Source organism: Sander lucioperca, chromosome 4, assembly GCF_008315115.2.
Source record: "Sander lucioperca isolate FBNREF2018 chromosome 4, SLUC_FBN_1.2, whole genome shotgun sequence".
Taxonomy (NCBI): domain Eukaryota; kingdom Metazoa; phylum Chordata; class Actinopteri; order Perciformes; family Percidae; genus Sander; species Sander lucioperca.
In genome coordinates, this window is record NC_050176.1 from 14,056,624 (window position 1) to 14,073,369 (window position 16,746).

Below are 16,746 nucleotides of genomic sequence, written 5' to 3' on the forward strand. Positions count from 1 at the left end.
AAACCAAACTTTGCAGATTTGTTTCTGTCACACAGATTGAACAGAATCAGTAAAAACTCTTCATGTGGCGACCCCCGTACGGGTGAGATGTGACCCCGTGACCCCCGCCGCTGACCCACAGTGTCACAGCAATAGGAAACACAAAGCCGGGGAATTCTGATTGGTTCAGCTGGATGTGAACAAGAGGAGGGACTGGTCGGAGGGAAAAGCAGGGAGAGGGGAATTCCCAGAGATGAAGGGATACGCAAACCCAGACACAGACACAGACACACACGCACGCACACACGCACACACACACACACACACACACAAAGATCATTTCAACAGACACTTTACCTCAGGAGAGTTCATTCAATCAGCAGATATGAACCAGCCTCATGCAGCAGATGCATCAAACTAAATATTAAAATAAATGTATTTTATTAGGCCAAGGGTAGGTTTTAGTCCTGTGTAACGCAGATTAAATAACAAATATAGGTGTGTGTGTGTGTGTGTGTGTGTGTGTGTGTGTGTGTGTGTGTATGTGTGAGAGAGAGAGAGAGAGAGAGTGTGTGTGATTGAGTAAGGCTGGAGGAATGTCTCCATTCATGGCTTGTATGGACAGATTAAGGGCTTTATTACAGCAAAGACCTGAATAAGCTCACATTCTGCAGTGTGTGTGTGTGTGTGTGTGTGTGTGTGTGTGTGTGTGTGTGTGGCCACAGGTACAGTATATGTATGCCACTTGTGTTTGTGACTGGGTGTGACACAATGTTTGACCGCTGCAGTCCTGTCACATTGTATTATATATATATATATATATATATATATATATATATATATATATATATATATATATATATATATATATATATATATATATATATTAACTCACTGAAAGTAAACATCTTGGGCTGTAAATAACAACTCTTTTCATTATCGATTAATCTGATTAATTATTTAGACTATAAAATGTTATAAATGTTAGAAAATAGTGACAAATGACCATCAAAATAACCCAGAATCTAAGGTAATGTCTTCAAATTGCTTGTTTTGTCCAACCAACAGTCCAACATTCAAATTCAATCTATCAGAACCAAATGTTTTGTGTTTTTGTTTGGTAAATTATCAAAAGTACTGAGCATACTGTACTCTGTGGTTCGGAATCTGATAGCAGTTGCATGTCTGCAATTCTCAAAAAAGTCTAACAAATCTCTTATAGAATCTTTTACTTCCTGTTTAAGAGAAGAGAACGTTAAAGTTATGACTCAAACTGTCTGTTGTAAACATCTATCAGTTTACAGACAGACCTCCTGGTTCAACTTTGACGTACTGTGTTTTTATACTAGTTTAGATTATCTGGCAAAAACTACATGTGTTTCTTGACCAGATGCACTTTGTTCTGCTGATGTTGTGTTGCCAGAGAACATTGTTGTCAAAACTGATAGAAATGATGGCGAAAACTATGAAAATAAGACTCAAGATGTAACAAAACCAGAAATATCCTATAATTCAGTGTTTATTAATAATATGATATATCATATTTGTTTGTTATGGGAACAATGTTCAGTCCATTACACACATAATCACACACTCACACACATGAGGATGCTAGAAAAGAACGGTAGAATGGGAAACACAACACCCAAACCAAGATGTGGGGTTACACAGAAAAAGATTTTTCTATTCTGTAAACACGTAGAGGAAGTTACATATTGTACATACAGAGACAATGTTAACTCATGATGAAGTACAGCAGCAGAGACTTCCAGGTTAAAATCCCATATAGTCTACCATATGGAGTGTGTGTGTGTGTGTGTGTGTGTGTGTGTGTGTGTGTGTGTGTGTGTGTGTGTGTGTGTGTGTGTGTGTGTGTGTGTGTGTGTGCATGCATGTGTTTCAGCACTTATAGCCTCTTTACATCTTTGTGGGGCTTCAAAGTTCCCTATACAGTATACGATACAGTCTTAACTCATACCTCCTTTACTCAGGATGTCTATGCAGCTGGAGACAACAGCAACAGTTTACCGTCATAGTGTGATATACAGCCTTGTTTTTTTGTCAAGCAGAAGAGGTTTCTGTGTTTATGTCCTATATCAAACTGTGTGTTATCTGGGTGTGGTGGGAACACAGAACAAGTAAACAAAACCCTTGCATGTGCGTTAGTCTTGTTTTTCTTTCACTATCTCCACTTCTCCTTCACTGCTCTTCTCGACTTTCCACTCCCTCTATTTCTTCCTCTCATTAGACTATCTCTTTCTCTCTGTCTTTCTTTCCTCCCTCTCTCTTTCCTCCCTCTCCCCGTAAGCCTGTGGCTCAGCTCCAGCCGTGCCTGGGAAAAGCTGACTGTGGTATCCCCGGGAAAACCTCTCAGAGAGTGGAGAGAAGGGGGGAGGTGGAAAGCGTTTAACTCAGCACATTTACTCCACAGTAGACATTCTGGTTTGTCTTTCTTTGAAAAAGATAAGGTTGCTGGTATTCTATATTTCTCTTATTGTCAACAAATCCCAACGAGAAGACCATGCCAACAATCCGTTAGCATGTCTCAATACTTTCCAGTTTCCCTACCCTGTCTGTGACACTCCCCAATCACATTTGATCTAGGGGTGTGACGAGACACACAGCTCACGAGACTTTGACGATACACGAGATTGGGTTCACGAGAACGAATTTTAACACTATTTTAAAGAAAACTTCAATGACGAAATATGACTGGAAAACTAGTCTTTTATTCAATCGAAAGTCACAACATGAAATTCAAATGGCTTCTCTCCTGTATGACTAACCTCCTGAGAACTAATAACTGGCGTTTCCACTGGGAATCCAAAATGCTGCCACACAATGATTTAAAAGTGGCGGGTAGGGTTGGGTACCGTTCACATTTTTTCCGGTACTTTCCCCCTGTAATAACAAAAAATGTATTTCAGTTGTAAAAATAATTCCAAACCTATTTATCCTATTTACTTAGAACATTTTGTTATTTATTTAGAACATTTTACACACCACACAAAATAAAACACCTCCCTCTCCCCTCCCAAACCTGTCCCTACAACCTATTAAATCAAATAATAAAATCATTTCTTACACTGCACTGTAACTTTTATTCATGTATTAGTATCTTATTCTATTTTAGAATAGATAGAGGTTACTTTTTTAATTGCTTTTTAATGTTTTATGTAAAGCACTTTGAATTGCCTTGTTGCTGAAATGTGCTGTAGAAATAAAGTTGCCTTGCCTCGCCCTACAACCTCCAGCTTGTCAGTCTGTCACCAGGGCATAGAGAACGCTGTTCTTCTGCGGAGGCTCCACGCAGAGCTTTCGCCGTAGCCTACGTGAGTAGACTGAAGTTTATACTTGTGTGTTGGTGTCTGTGTCGATCTCTTTAAGAGAACAGCAGGGCCGGCATGTGTGTGCGCGATGTGGGAGTATGTGTAGAGCGAGTGAAAGCGTGACGGGGATTAGCTTCGGAGCGAGTACCGACTCTAGAGGCATAGTGGGAGAGACTAAGTGTGTCCCGTGTGCATTCTGACCACGGTCGGAAATCTGTAGCAAGAAAAGTTAACCCTCTCCTTGAGTTCATGTTGTTTATGGAGACTAAGCTAGTCGCCGTGCAAGGGTAAAGTAAAAAGTATATTTCTATACCACTAACAAGGCTCAAAATAGCACCACACAGTCACGACCAGTCGAACCACGAACGCCATGCAACCAGTAACCAGTAACATAGCTCAAGAACGGCGTTTGTCGTTCTGCTGGTCATGACTGTTTTCCCAAGATGGCGCCTGCCTGTATACGTGAACGGTACTGTCTTTATAAACTATATTTTTAATAAACTGTCTGTACACTTACAAAGTTCTCAATGCTTTGGTTTACATGTAGGGACCCTCATTATGCTACCGTGGAAGTGTGGTGCTATTTTGAGCCTTGTTAGTGGTGTAGAAATAGCGATTTCTTTTTACTTTACCCTTGCCCCAACGACTAGCATTATAAGCTAATTAGCGGTTTGCGATAAAACTGGTCACATTGATTAGCATGAAAACATATCCCAGAGAACGGTTGACTCGGTACACATGTGTTATTAACCCTTAGGTTAATTTTGTGCCGGATTTGTCCTTTAAGTGCAACAGCTGGTTAGGAGCTGCTGCTTATCCCGATATACCTTGTTTTGCTGCTACAACAGAGGTGGTGAGAGCAAAATTAGCATGACTGTCTAGTCAATAATGCCATAATTTAGAAAACAAGACCCAGGTTGAAAAAGACAAACATGTTCCTTAAATACAGCAGGATGGTGTATTTGGGATTGACTCAAACGTCTGTGGCGAATGTCACCCAGTGCAACAGTGTGGCTCATTGATGTGTTTTTAATAGTTTTTGGACAACAATGGAGATATATAGCACATAGGAATAAGATATATCAGGCTTTTGATACACAGACTATAATACTTGACAATACTTGTTCAGTCTCTTGTTGGTTTTAGTCTTTTCATGGAATGTTGACCGTAACAAAAATACAGAATATCACCAGCCTTATCAATTAAGCCAGAACGGTGTCTGCGAGCAGCCAGTGTAGCTGTACAGCACTGGCTTTATCATACGGCGACTCCAGATAAGACAAGGCAGTCCGACCCAAAGCTGTGCACTGACATCTCACACACACTTACAGTATGTTAAGTGAGACGGAGACGGAAGTGGCTTCTGTCTGACTCCAGATAGTGTTGTCACTGATAAATGTGTAACAAGGTAAAAGGTCAACAGTTACAGCTCTGAACAGAAAATAGAGCTGCTGCGTCACTTCAAAACAGTACAAAGTAAACTTGCTGCTATGGCCAATACAAACTGCACTGACAACAAGACCAGCTGGTGATGCCGACGCACTGAGACATTTGCTATGTTGACAATGTGGTTAATGATCATTCATGACATTCTGTTGAAACATTATGTGTCATTAACAGTCTGTCTGGCCCTTCGCTGCATATTTGCAGACACTTGTAGAGTTAGTTGTAAAACCAAGTGGTTCTCCAGCTGCTCTGTTGTTTTCAACAAATTGATCTTTAAACTACAGTAAGTAGCAGCTTTAAACAAGTCTCAGTTTGTTTGGTTCTTTTCAGGCAGCAGACAAAGAGATGTTGTAAAGACGCCAGCAAAAGAGCTGCCAGGTGCCTACGTTACTCTTTCTAGACGTAAATGGAAATTTTTTATATGTAATAATTAAGCATTTCTATATTTCTTTAAACCAGCATTGCTTGTTTTTTGGCCACAAGCTGCATACTGAACATTGATATTATAATATGGAGTACTGTTTCTGGCCAATATTTAAGTCTTCTTTTAGATCTGTTTTTGGTTTCCACCAACTCCTGAGAGAAATATCTGACTTTTTAGCTGCTAAATGCTCCAGATAGTTGCTTCCTTTGTCTGTCTGCTGTTTCGTGCTCGGCAGACAGTGTGCATTGAGTTTTTGGAGCCTAATGGTCAAAGTGAACCAAAAACAGTAAACATTACGAGCTGTAAAACCACATCACCAACAATGAGCCAATATTCTCTGTGGGTTTGTCACAGTCATTTGATCCATCACAAAATATTGATTAGACCAGCTTTAAGGCTAAGATTTAAATGTCAAATATGCTTGTCTTATTGGCCTAAGTAATCTATATGTGTACATATACATGTACATAGACAAATTGGCACTACAGCATAGACAAGCTCTATGGAAAGCTTTGCCTCATGTTTTAAGAGTGGCGGCCTCTGTTGATATCTTTAAAAAGCAGCTAAAGACGCATCTTTTAAGTCAGGCGTTTGTTTAGCCACATTGTTGACTGTATCACTATGTATGCTTTTGTATTTTATTATGATTTACAGTGATTTATTGTGCTTTTTATGATTATCGATATGTTTTAATGTATTTATTTATCTGGCCTGTGAAGCACTTTGTGACTCTGTCTGTGTTATATAAATAAACTTTACTTACTTACTCTCATCCACCCAACTGACATCAAATAAAATCATCCTATCTAATATTAAATTGCCCTAAATGTTGTCCTGCAAAACTAAAGTGAAAATCATGTCACCTTATGATGTCTTTTGATGATGATTTTGAGGTTTTCAAGTCATCAAAACTGAAAATGTACTGTACCCCACTGTGATACTTGTGTAAGTATAGGTGCCATTTTATCAAATCCTGCTTTAAAAATACTTTGTGGCTTTTTCACGTAAAAAAATACTTCCTTATTTTCCATCTATTCAATGTGACTAGTTATACAGTAAAAAGAGGATCAGTGATGTGTGCAACCCACTAGTTTTGATCAGCGTGTGTTTAATATATTAGGGTTAAAAGGTAAAAGAATTACACTGCAATCTACGAGCCGTTTCAGATTGTGTTCAGTGCAGCGTAGCGTGGCAGATGAAACTCCACAGGGCTCCACTTCACTGGCTCCATTTCCAGTCAAGAGAAAAATAAAATGGAAAGTCTCCAAACACAAAAACATGGGCGAGGTAAGTTACGCAGAAAAACAATAAATACTTCCACAGGCTTTGCTCGGTGCAGTGCTCCTCCACTGTGACTTTGTTCTATAGTTGACAGGTAAGAAACATTTCTGATATTACCCAGTTACTTCCTCTGAAGTTTTGAGCATGTCAGTAACTATTAGCTTTGTTACTCCTGGCTGTGGTAAATCAGTTGCTGTGCAGATATATGCGACTCTAGACTACTGATGTCACTGAAGTGATATGGAAATATTTATGGAACTGGGGGGGGTACAAAACCAGTGAACATACACAGTGCAAGATTTTTTATTAAAGGCTATTCTTTTGGCATTATTCCTCAATTTGACAGCTCACAGTAGAGTGAGACAGAAATGATGCAGAGGGATGATAGGTAACAAGAGCTGTATTCAGTTCCCAGATGTTGTGATTCGTTGTGTGCTCTAAATAAAAAAGGTTGGCTTTTTTACTACCTTGCCACCACATTGACAAAGAAAAGGCCGTATTACATTTTCACACTGATGAATAAGTCCTGATTAGTCATCGGATGATCATTGACTACTTAGACACATAACATGTAAAGCATCAGGTCAGTCAGTGAGTAATCTATGACTGATAATGACTCCTGGTCAGTGAATGAACTCGAGGCTGGTTTTGAATGCAGACACTAATGGGTGGTGATGGCGCAGTGGATATTACACATGCATTTGGTGTGGGAGATCTGGGTTCAATTCACATAGCGATACATCAACCAATGTGTCCCTGAGCAAGACACTTAACACATACTTCCTCCAGAGGTGTGTGGCCTCTGACATATAGCACATATAGCAACTGTAAGTCGCTTTGGATAAAAGTGTCAGCTAAATGACATGTAATGTAATAATGTAAAGTAATGGGAGGATTAAGAGTAAGAGCTTAATATTTCCTGAGTTTGGGATGTGCTATGGAGAGTGATCGGATACTTCAGACTGCTGCATGAGAAATTTAAGGACTTTTTAAGGTTTTTATGGATTGTTTGATGTATTGTTAGCTATCAGAAATGGCTTCACTTTACTTTTGGAATGGAGTGTCAATGCAAGTTTTGTCATTTATCATTCCTGGATGTGAGACTGAATTATACAAAAAAGATCATTTTTGAGGGAAGTATATCTTTCAACTGTCACAGTAATCCATCCTTAACAAGCAGCCAAACATTGTTCAAACCTGCTGAACTTTGTTAGAAAAACTACTGTAGGATCCTGGAATGTCTATACATACCAAATATGTCAATCTGAATTTTGGGGAAGTGTGTTAAAATTGATGCACAAGACATCTAAAATATTTCCATTTGATGGAATAGCGCAGCAGTGTAAACATCATATAGCCTCAATAAAGACTTGGAACAAACTGACTTACAACCTTGAAGCTACTTCAGGGGAAATAAAAGGGGCCAAGTGCATGTTACATGGCTAATCTACTCACCAGTTGGAACTCAGAGCGTCGTGCGTAGGCCTCCTGTATGCCGGCGTCTGCCCAGAGCGCACACAGTGCCATCACGTACAGCTGAAACTCACTGGGCTCGACCCCCGAGCCGCCCACGCGTCCCTCCCACGACATCACCAGCATGCCCTGCTTCTCGTTCTCGCAGCTCTGCCAGCTGATGCCTAGCTTGTCCCGGGCATCCACCAGCACGCGCATGCCCTGCACAAACACACAATCAGTGCAAATACATGAGCCTGAATGTGGTAAAGTAGTGTAACAGCTGCATTTTTCTAATGTCAGCATTTTTGTACAAATATTTCCTGATCACATAGAGAGAAAAAAAGACTCATACTGCATGTGCTGCTTCCTGGCAAGAACGTCAACACAGAGTCTAGGGTTACTGGTAAACATGGAGTAACTTTAACAGTGCAACGTATGTTTCTAGCACACACACACACACACACACACACATTCAAACATATGCATGTGTGGTTTTCTGAAGAGAACCATGTGGACTGATCTGTGTGGGAGGGCTCCTGCTGAGTGATCAAACTAACCAACACACAGAGACTCAATGTTTTGTATCTGTGTCTTCTTTTCTCTCTACATATATTTTTATTACACTTTTTTTAATCAACTTTTAATTGTTCCAATTCAGCATGTCATGATGTGTTTGGCAATAAATGTGGTTAAGTCTATTTTGTGATTATTTTTAACGTCATTTATTTAGTCCATTTTGTTGCTTGTTTCTTCATAAGATCTTTTTCTTTGCTTATATATTTATGGCTTAATCATTGACTCCAATGTGAAGCATATTTCCCAGCATCCTAAAGTTCAGAATCTGCTGTGTTATTTAAGCCTGTTTGTTTGATTTATGTATTGAAACAACAGAGGAATCGGCAGCAAACAGTATCAGTGAACTACGAAGCGTTTCAAAGGTCACAGTGGGTTAAGGGATGTGAGTATATGTGTGTGTCAATGAGTCATGACCACCTAACTCTTGTGCAATAGTCAAGTCTACTCAAGTTTATTTGCACAGCTTAATATTGCATTCAATGGGGCTTTACAGGCCCACAACAAGAGCAGCTGCCAACCCAGCTCAAATCCTCTAAAGGAAAAAATCTGGAAGAAATCTCAGACAAGGAAGTTCAAAGAGAGATACCCCCTCCTAAGATACATGGGTGTGCAACAGGAGGTGTGGGTGTGAAAAAGGCAAGTACAAAAACAAAAAAATATAGTAGGATGTGACAGTTTGTAGAAGACATCACTAATGCAGCTACAATGTGTGTTGTGTGTGTGCATTTTCACTGGGATGCTGCTCTGTGACGAACTGGTGTGTGATGTTTTTTTTGTTTTTACAGTAGGAATGCATGCAAGACTGACAAAACTAGTGTTTAACACAAAGACACACATGCAACCGTAATTTGACACGACATGCGGATCGAACAGCAGCATGTTGGCGGAGAGTCACTGTGAGTGAGCTTTGAGTCACATCCACTTTCTTCTGTCTGTAAGCCAACCTGAACCAATATACTAATCAGTGTACTTGTGGCATAATCCCATACAGTCTTGTCTGTCTCTCTTCCTGTATGCCCGCATGTTTATCTACCTTGTCTCAATTCAGCATGTCTGCATTTCTACAACAAATACATCAACCATAACAAGTTAGAACGTACCGGGTTCAATTCCAGTCTTGCGACCTTTGTTGCATGTCATAACCTTCTCTTTCCCCTATTTCCAGTCTCTACCTCTACACTGTATAATAATAATAAAAGTGAAAATGCTACACACACGCACACACACACACAAAAATCTTGAAAAACCATAACATATTGACCAGGTCGGGCCTTTTTTGAAGGCCCCAAATGGATAGCAAGAAATGCAGCTTTCTTTTGCCCAAATTTGGAGGACAATACCAAAGTACCCTTCCCATACTGTAATGTGAGCTGGTCATTCTATTATTGATGCTTTCAGGTGATCCTAGTATAGTCGGGAAATATCACATGCCCACTTTGTGTTTAGTAGATATTTGCATTCAGGTTGTCATCAATCTCTAATAATTATGTCTCTTGAACTTGCAGACTGACATAAACTGTCCTTGTTCTTCTTTTCTCTTTCTGGATATGATGCTTTAGAGATATATGGGAGAAACAATGTGTCTCCCCTGTGTTTTCTGACCACAGTGGGAAATCTGTAGCAAACTTAACCCTCTCCTTGATTTTATGTTGTTTATGGAGAAGGAGAACGAGGAAATAAGTAGGGGGAAATGCAACACTACCAAGCCACGGCTGAGCGGCGTGCGTCACCGCGACATGTAGTTACATTTTTCGATAGGTGCACATCAGGCTAAGGCGTAGGGCCGTCTCTCCACGTACGTAGCCACACCGTAGATTTAACATAGAAGCATAAATCACGCTTAAAGGGCTGGTTGTACTACAACAACAAAAAAGCAGTTTGTACGACCTGTTGTCAGACCACAAAGTGTATAAATAAAGTGTTTATACATGATCCAAACGGCCACATTCAAAGTGAAAAGTTGGCCGTCATTGGAAGAGGGAGTAATTTATAGTATCGCACTTGGTTGTTTTTTTACATGAAAAAAAGTTGTGCCCAGGATGAAAAAAGAGTTAAAGAGACAAAAGACCAGCTCTTGGTAATGGTCTTATATGTCAGTGGCCCTCAGTAGTATCCCACCACATGGAACTTGTTTCCTCACAGCCATGCTGTGGTCAATGGTATTATTAGCAGTTGCCTACAATGGCATCTGGCTGGGCCTTAAAAAAAAAGAAGCTCTGTTTCATTTATCACTATTGTGTAATTAAGTAGCTCCCTTCCTGCATTCATGTTTTCCGCCCCATCAACTGCACTGCCCTTCTCCGGCTATCTGCTGCGCCCCAACAATCCACTCCCCGCTGTACAGTAGACATCAAAAACTGTCAAAATCCAGCTAAAGGCAGGTAGCCAGTGCCTCTTCCCCCTGCCCTTTAACAAACAAGCATTACTGTAAGTAACTTATTCAATCCGTACAATTCAATCAGTACAAACAGTGCTGAAACCCACAGAACTTTATTTTATGTTCTAGTTGTGACCTGAAAGTTTACAAAGATGCCAAATATGCAGAGTTTTGGGGATTCAATGGGCTAAGCTAATAAATAATGTATCATGTGAAACTGACAGTGTGGAATAAGACAATTTCTTCCAACCTTAAAGCCACTTTAACTTCAAAAACCTGTCAACTTGCGTTGCTGTACCTCCCTTGATTGATTAGTGTATGGGAAAGCACTTGGTTAAGGAGTAATGAAAGACAATCAGAGAAATTGAGATAAAATAAAATAAAAACTGTTTCATGAAAAACTCCAAACCATCATGTGCTCAATTTAGAAAGTGGATGAAAACTAATAATTCTTTATTGTTGTTGTTTATGTTCTGTTCTATCCAAGAGGTACAGCTAAATTAGTGGATACTCGAGTTGTTCAGCAATCCTACACTTGTTGATGAGGCGTGACAGAGTTACATTAGGACCAGCCGTTTTTGAGTTTCACTTTAATTTGTGAGAAATAAGTAAATCCACTTTGACAAGGATTAGCCCAGAGATCTATCCGTTACTGGAGGTATAATTACTGAGATTAAAAGAGCGGGACCACACCTGAACTCCACCTCTATGTTATTTATTTTTATAAGCCTAATTGTGCTACACACCTGTGTGTTCTCTTTCAGCTTTATCCCTCCTTAACTTCACACTTTGTTCTCTCATTAGGTTCCCATGAAGGGAGGGTGTCCTCTACACCCGACAAGTGAGGCTGAGCCACACTACTGATCAGGTAACATCCCACTTAATACACCAACGCTTCTCAGCTTTACTAAGGGAATCATGTCAGTTTATGGTGTCATGCAATACTGGGAATTATGCACTAATGGTAAATGTAGTATTTTTTAAACCTTTACTGGGAAATTGTGATGGACACTTTTCACTGTGTTCAGATATTTTAATAGTCCAAAGAAGTACCGATTAGTCAAAAAATTAATCAACCACTTAATCAGTAATGGAAATAACCATGTGATTGCTGTTTGCTGCTTTTCTCTCCTTGTTTATACTTTGGGATTTGGACTGTCGGTGGGACACAACAAGTACTATTTAAAATTTAAGTCTTTTGTTGTTTCATAAAATAGAGGGCCAATGAATAGCGACAGGGTGGGTCACGGGATTACAGGCATGTAGTATCATGCTGCATTGGAGAAGCAATTTTTGCTTCTCCCGTGCCCTGCTACACATCATGCATTGTGTGTTTTTCAGGAGGTTAACTGGTGGTGAAATGTGTGTATGTGGGTTGGGGGGGGGGCCTGTTCATGCTGTGGCCCGAGACAGCACTGTCACTGTATGCTGGTATTCAGGGGAGGGTATTGTATACCGCCTCAGCTGGGTGGAAGTAACTGGCTCTTATCATCCTTGTCTATAGGCTGTGTGGCACTCAGGGCGGATGTGCTCATCCCTCAGGAATAGTCTGGTATTGTTAGCTGGTGAAGGAGGCCCAGCCATGACAGCAAACAAAGGGACAGCACAAACACACACACACACACACACACACACACTCTTCAGGATAAAAATATGTACTATGTCAACAAACCTCTGAATGTTTGAGTAAGTACCATATGTGTGCATGTGTGTGTGAGCCTCAACTGTGGGATGAAAATGTCAATATTAGGGCTGCAAATAAGGATTATTTATACTACTGATTAACCTGCTGATTATTTTCTTGATTAATCAACAATCGTTTGGTCTATAAAATTTCAGAAATAGTGAAAAATGTCTATCAAAATGTCCCAGAGCCACTGCTGCTTGAGTCCAAAGTATATCAAATACATTCAGTTTCCCATCATAAAAGATTAGGAAAAGCACCAAATCTTCATATTTGAGAAGATGGTAGGCTACTAGTAATTGTTTTGGTGATGTTTCCTGAAAACAAATGACGATGAATAATCAATTAATTGATTAATCGTTTCAACTCTAGTCAATATATCTCTAAAGACTGATTAATTGAGGAATCTTTCAGCTCTGGTCTCCTAATGTCAGTTTCTCACACATCCTTGAGTTTAACTTATTTAACATGGTTTGACAGGTTTTATAGGCTACTTAAGGAGAGCTCTCAACAAACTAAAATAATCTATACATTTTAAACAAAAAGACAAAAGTAGGAGATGACAACACCGATTATACATGTGGTGATTTAAACTTTGGACTCAGGGCTGTAAAGTTTGCCTGAAGGACCCGAGCTATTTATTTTCTATTCTTACCTTCAGTACATTCTCATAGATAGTGTCCCGGAAATCCAGAAGTGCTTTTTTATCAAACTGTTGTCCGTTTATGATGCGCATCTGTTTGAGGAATGTGGACTTTCCGCTCTCCCCGGCCCCGAGCAGGAGAATCTTCACCAGCCGGCGAACGGCTCTCCTCTCCCGGGCGAGCATCGCGTCTATCTCCCTGCTCCTGCGCCGCGCCTCCCGCTCCTGCGCCGCGTCCCTCTCCCGGCTCCCCTCCTTGCTGCTCCCCGGGTCCCGGTTGGCCTCCGCCGGGAGCAGGCAGCGGCTCAGGGTGCGGACCACTCCCGACATGGCGAGTCGTGGGAAAAGTTCACCGAAACTTCAGTGGGAAAATGTTCATTATAGGATGTGACCTCTGGGGTGGAAATGACCCAGTCCTCTTACATCCACCTGATAAATAATAGGGTTACAGCGGATAATGAAATATAGTCTACATTTAGATTTAAAAGGTGAAGCTGTTATCTAGTCTCCAGCCGGCAGACAACCCGTGTCCATCTTGGTTAGACCGCGCCATCAACAAAAATCAATCCGGATAGAGAAGAAACAAAGCCAGTTCCGAAAATTGTGTAAAGTTCTGAATAGCCCTACGTCCTGGACTGAAAAAAAGATCTAAAGTTGATCAGAAGTCTGCCTGTTCATTCGAAGCCAAACAACATTAAGAAGACACACACATACACGGGGCGGGGGGCACCCTATCCACACTCTCTATTCACAGGCAGCGGTTTGTGAACTTGGGCAGCGGAGTGAGAGCAGCTCAGGGCGGCGGTGGGACGGTCAGACTGATGAGGGCGCCGGTGCTCTACCGGGGATCACCGCCAGGGGACGCCCGCGGACACAATAAAGAGGGAGTGACACGCTGGGGCGCCCTGTAAGCACCCATAGATGGTCAGCACCTAAACTGGCGTTAGCAGCAAAGTGAGATATAGGCCTAAACGACCCTTTTCTCTCTGATCAGATGAGTGGAGGTGAAATTTTACTTTTTGTTTGTGTGTTTAGCCTTCATTAGATCCCCATTAGCTTCTGTCAAAGCAGTTGCTAATCTTCCTGGAGTAGGCTACACACACATTCAAAAAAGGGTCCAAATAAAACATTAATACAATCATGAAAGCAAGGTCCAAATGACACATTTAAACATGAATAAAACACAGCTGCTTGATTGTAGTACAACACAACCAAATCAATAACACAAAACTATCAATAGTATCAATAAATTACTCAAATTATCCCATATAATATGAACAAAATAAAGACAGACAGTGCACCAACAAACAAATAAAGACGCCAACACAACTGCATTTGAGTTGCCGACACCACTATTCATAAAATTCACAACAAGATCATTTAATAGTGTCTCTACTTAGGTAACAGAAAAGGTCAAAGCTCAAGACTATGGTTTAGTTTTCCCCTTAGCAAAAGTGATATTATGTAGAAAGTTTTGCATTTTAAAGGTTCATTCATCATTTTCATATCAAACATTTAAGAGTTGTGTTATTCTGTGCAAACATATGCAACAGCAAAATTTTTCTTATATTAAGTTCCTTTATGCAAAGTGTATCTGGTCTGACGTATCTGTCAGTGGTGTAAAACTGCTGCAGCCTGCAGGTTGCTGAAGCAGGTTGGGTCAAAGACAAAATGTTCACTCCAACATCCACTAAGAAAGAAAATTGGCAAGTCTAGATGACAGAATGAATGTTGTTCTTGTAGTAGTCATATTTGACCACAACTGGAAACACCCTGGATCGGATTAAAGAAGATGTGCAGTGTTGTATTTATCACCTTAAAGGGATTTTGTTATAAATAGCACCTCTGAACCTCTAAAGCTCGCTCAGATTCATCTTGAACTCCTCAAACTGGATGTTTTGGTTGAATTAGTGTGATCAAATGTTTTATTAACTTTTACCTCAGCCATGGTCTGCAGTTTGTTGGAGGCTAGCTGTAATTTGTTTGAGACATAACACAGTTATGTCTCAGACAGAAAAATGCACTTCATAGATATGGATTCAATTTGAGGAATATCTCACTTTTGCATTTTCATAAAAGTTGTGAAACTTGTAAAAGTTTCAAAAAATCTGTGTGGACTTAATTTTTTCTCCATTTTATATTCAATGCATTTAAAGCATTAATCTTATTTGTTAACTTTTTGAACTGCTAAAACTATTTAATTTTGCAGTGAAATGACATCTCAGCCTTTACTTTTACTTTCTACACTATTGTAGAAAGAGGCCAAAAATATATAGGAAAAGTAAAAGCTGAGCAGTTTAAGTATTATGTATAATTAGTATACTACAATATTTATTTGTCATGTGTATCAGACAACCCAATCTCTACAATCTATGCAATTTACAACAAGTAATCAAGAGGACCTTCATTACAGGCCAGCAGGTCACACTGGGGTTGTACTGTACTTGGCAGTTTTCAGGAGTGAATGTGTGTAACTGAATGTGGACCAGGCATTGCAGAAAGAGAGAGCGCTACTCAGTGAAACTTACATACGTCAAAGAGTTACACGGTTGGCTTAAACTGAAAGTTGGTTTCTCTCCAAGATGGTTCCTTAACCAGTGTCTCTTTTCATCATTACACTGTCTCAACACTTTCTCTTCTTCTCTGTCAAACAGCCAGACAGCCAAAGTATCCATGCCAGCCCGTGTCCCTGGGAAACGTAAGCTTCTCACTCAGCCAAGGCAACAAGAGAGCCTCTGCTTGACGGCCTCCCTGCCAGAGAAACTCATCAGCTACAGGATCCAGTTTTCAGGGCCAGTTTCACTGCAAGAATAATCTGCCAGACCACGAGTACTCCAGCAGTCTCCTTCTTCCACCAACTATCTGCTGTTACCAAGCCGGCCAGCTGCAGCAGACACACATGTGGAAAGTTGTGTGCAGTGAGATTCACCAGATAGAACCTATTTGGAGTTGATGTTGAGCAATGTTAATTCATTTGCATTTCAGTTCCACTAACATCAAAGGAAATCGGTACATCTGTTTTCAGTTTTTGTTGCAATTTTACTTAATTTTTGTCACTTTAATTATAATTGGCATGGTCTCATCTAAACACTACTTAAACATCAGCACATTATACATTTTCTTTTGCAAAACATCTCAATTTAGTAATTTCATATTAAATCTTTATTTTTGCAGAGATGTGAAGGAAAGAATTACATCCCAAAAGATGCTCAATTATTGCTAAGGCAGATGTCATCAAAGAAGGAACACAATGTCTGAATATAAATTATTCAGCCATTAAAAATGAGTACAGATGGGTTTTTGGTGTAACATTGCCATGAATATGTTGAATATTCCACATTTTTCCCCCCTCCTTTCTTAAATTATCACAATCATTTTCTTTTCATTATTAGAGCTTGTACTATTACACCCACAACAGTAAATTGATGACAAAGTATGAAAAAGTTTAAAAATTCCCCAAACTAGGGCATATTAAAGCTTTAGTACGTACATTTTTGATATTAATGAACGTCCGTTACATTCAAGCCATTGCCAAATGAGTTGCTACAAAGC

General features: G+C 40.0%; 1 protein-coding gene and 2 long non-coding RNA genes across 3 annotated transcripts in view; 2 read left to right on the forward strand and 1 right to left on the reverse strand.

Annotated features, from left to right (window-relative positions):
• LOC116042661 overlaps nucleotides 1-6,434 on the forward strand; it is a 17,010-nt gene extending 10,576 nt beyond the window's left edge. The window contains exon 3 of the long non-coding RNA XR_004103284.1: nucleotides 6,423-6,434. This is a non-coding gene — a long non-coding RNA (uncharacterized LOC116042661). The remainder of the gene's footprint in view (nucleotides 1-6,422) is intronic.
• Nucleotides 1-13,964, reverse strand: part of gna12a (guanine nucleotide binding protein (G protein) alpha 12a) — a 20,362-nt gene extending 6,398 nt beyond the window's left edge. The window contains exons 1-2 of the mRNA XM_031288950.2: nucleotides 13,207-13,964; nucleotides 7,915-8,133 (exon numbers count right to left, since the gene is read on the reverse strand). Coding sequence (XP_031144810.1) covers nucleotides 7,915-8,133; nucleotides 13,207-13,524 — 537 coding nt within the window. The 5' untranslated portion in view covers nucleotides 13,525-13,964. The remainder of the gene's footprint in view (nucleotides 1-7,914; nucleotides 8,134-13,206) is intronic.
• Nucleotides 11,670-16,315, forward strand: LOC116042662. Its single transcript, XR_004103285.1, has 2 exons — nucleotides 11,670-11,735; nucleotides 15,849-16,315. It is a non-coding gene; the product is annotated as an uncharacterized LOC116042662 (long non-coding RNA).
• Nucleotides 16,316-16,746: the final 431 nt, after the last annotated feature.